The following is a 1,848-nucleotide window of genomic DNA, read 5'->3' as shown; positions in this document are numbered from 1 at the left end:
CAGCATGGACTCCATGAATGGGTATGCTTATCATTACAACATTGTTATTCTTAATTTTTCACACTAAGAATTTATTACTTAAATAAGACACCTGCAAAGAAGAATTTAAGAGCAATGTTCCAGTTTGGGAGGAGATACGGCAGACCAGGGAAAGACAGAGGTTAGCAATCTGTTGTAGATTTTGCCCAAGTCTACATTTGTTCTTACCAATCGGCAGCCACGCAAAACCCCTGGGAAATCAGGGGATACTCTCTTAGAAATCTCTCTCCATAGCCCAGACTGTTGTATACCTGATGTTACTGGACATGGCTCCAGTAGTTCAGAAACACGTCTAACAGTGCCTTCATCACATTTACTCTGGGTCCTTTGTTCTCCTTGTAGCTATGACTCCATCTGAAATGAGCAATCAAACACACGTCACAGAATTCATCTTCCTAGGATTTTCCAACCACTCCAGTCTACAAGGCATCTTCTTCCTGATCTTCCTGGCCATTTACCTGACAACTCTCTTGGGGAACACACTCATAATGTTGGCCACCAGGGTCAGCCCTGCTCTCCACACTCCAATGTACTATTTCCTCAGCAACCTGAGCTTCTTGGACATCTGCTACACATCCACCACCATTCCGGTCATGCTGGTGAACTTCTTCAGGGAGAAGAAGACCATCTCCTATGAAGGCTGCCTCTCTCAGATCTTCTTCTTTGTGACATGTGCTGGCACTGAATGTGTCTTGTTGGCCGCTATGGCTTATGACCGCTATGTGGCCATTTGCCGCCCCCTTCAGTACCCGGTTCTCATGAGTGTGAAGGTCTGTGTCTGCTTGGTGGCTGGGTCCTGGCTCTGTGGCTTGGTGAATTCTGTGACTCACACAGCACTGGCAGCTACACTCATCCTGTGTGGACCCAATCACATCAGCCACTTTCTCTGTGACATCCCACTGCTCCTCAAGCTCTCATGCTCAGACACCTCTGTCAATGAGTCTGTGCTCCATGTGGCCAGTGCCACCATCGGCCTGAGCCCCTGCCTATTCACTGCAGGCTCCTACATGCTCATCATCTCTGCCATCCTTAGGATTCCCTCTGCTCAGGGCAGGAGAAAGGCCTTCTCCACCTGTGCTTCCCACCTCACTGTGGTGGTAGTCTTTTACGGAACAGCCAACTTCAACTATGACAGACCCAGGGAAGGCTACTCTTTGGACATGGATATCCTGGTGTCTGTGCTCTTCTGTGTTGTGACCCCCATGTTGAACCCCATCATCTACAGCCTGAGAAACAAGGAGGTCAAGAGTGCCTTGAGGAAGCTGGCTGGAGTGTGTGCATTCCCTGGCAATAGCAATGCCTAGAGTAATCCAGCATTCTGTTACTGTAATGCAACATTGCCATTTACAAAGTTCATGATCCAGAGCCACAAATCAAGTTACAAAAAGAAAATCACAGAAAACTCAGAACATTTAAGTGAGTTTATGATTTTGTGTTTGGCTGCATTCATTCATAGCTACCCTAGGATGCATATGCCCCATGGGCCAGGTGTCAGACATACCAGTGGTCTCCAAACCGGGGCATACAATCACCTGAAGAAAATTCTTCAGGGGTGTCACAGTTCTAGAGGTGGTGGGACCTGGGAGAATGGGGCCAATAAATGAGGCAGACTAAAGTCTGATGCAGTAGCCTTTATTCAGAGCATCAGACAATTTATATTCTGAGTGTTAAGAAGAATCACATGAGTAAAATGTATACTCACAAAAACAAGCTGCACATGTCAAAAACATGTTTTTCCATAGCGGCAAACAAACAAATAATAATAGCCAGTTGTAATGAATAATCTGAAGTCAACTCACTCCTATCCAC

General features: G+C 46.3%; 1 protein-coding gene across 1 annotated transcript; it reads left to right on the top strand.

The window, feature by feature from the left end:
• The first annotated feature begins 380 nt into the window (after positions 1–380).
• On the top strand, positions 381–1,638 carry LOC131912593 (olfactory receptor 5V1-like). Its single transcript, XM_059264900.1, has one exon. It carries the CDS (start codon positions 384–386, stop codon positions 1,341–1,343), a length of 960 nt encoding a protein of 319 aa, XP_059120883.1. The 5' UTR covers positions 381–383; the 3' UTR covers positions 1,344–1,638.
• The last annotated feature ends 210 nt before the right edge of the window (positions 1,639–1,848 follow it).

The sequence above is a fragment of the Peromyscus eremicus genome, chromosome 6 (genome assembly GCF_949786415.1).
Source record: "Peromyscus eremicus chromosome 6, PerEre_H2_v1, whole genome shotgun sequence".
In the NCBI taxonomy this organism is placed as follows: Eukaryota; Metazoa; Chordata; class Mammalia; order Rodentia; family Cricetidae; genus Peromyscus; species Peromyscus eremicus.
This window is presented reverse-complemented; position numbering and strand designations above follow the sequence as displayed.

Excerpts from the sequence above, each read along its gene's own strand:
- LOC131912593 (XM_059264900.1), top strand. The coding sequence starts at position 384 with ATGACTCCATCTGAAATGAGCAATCAAACACACGTCACAGAATTCATC.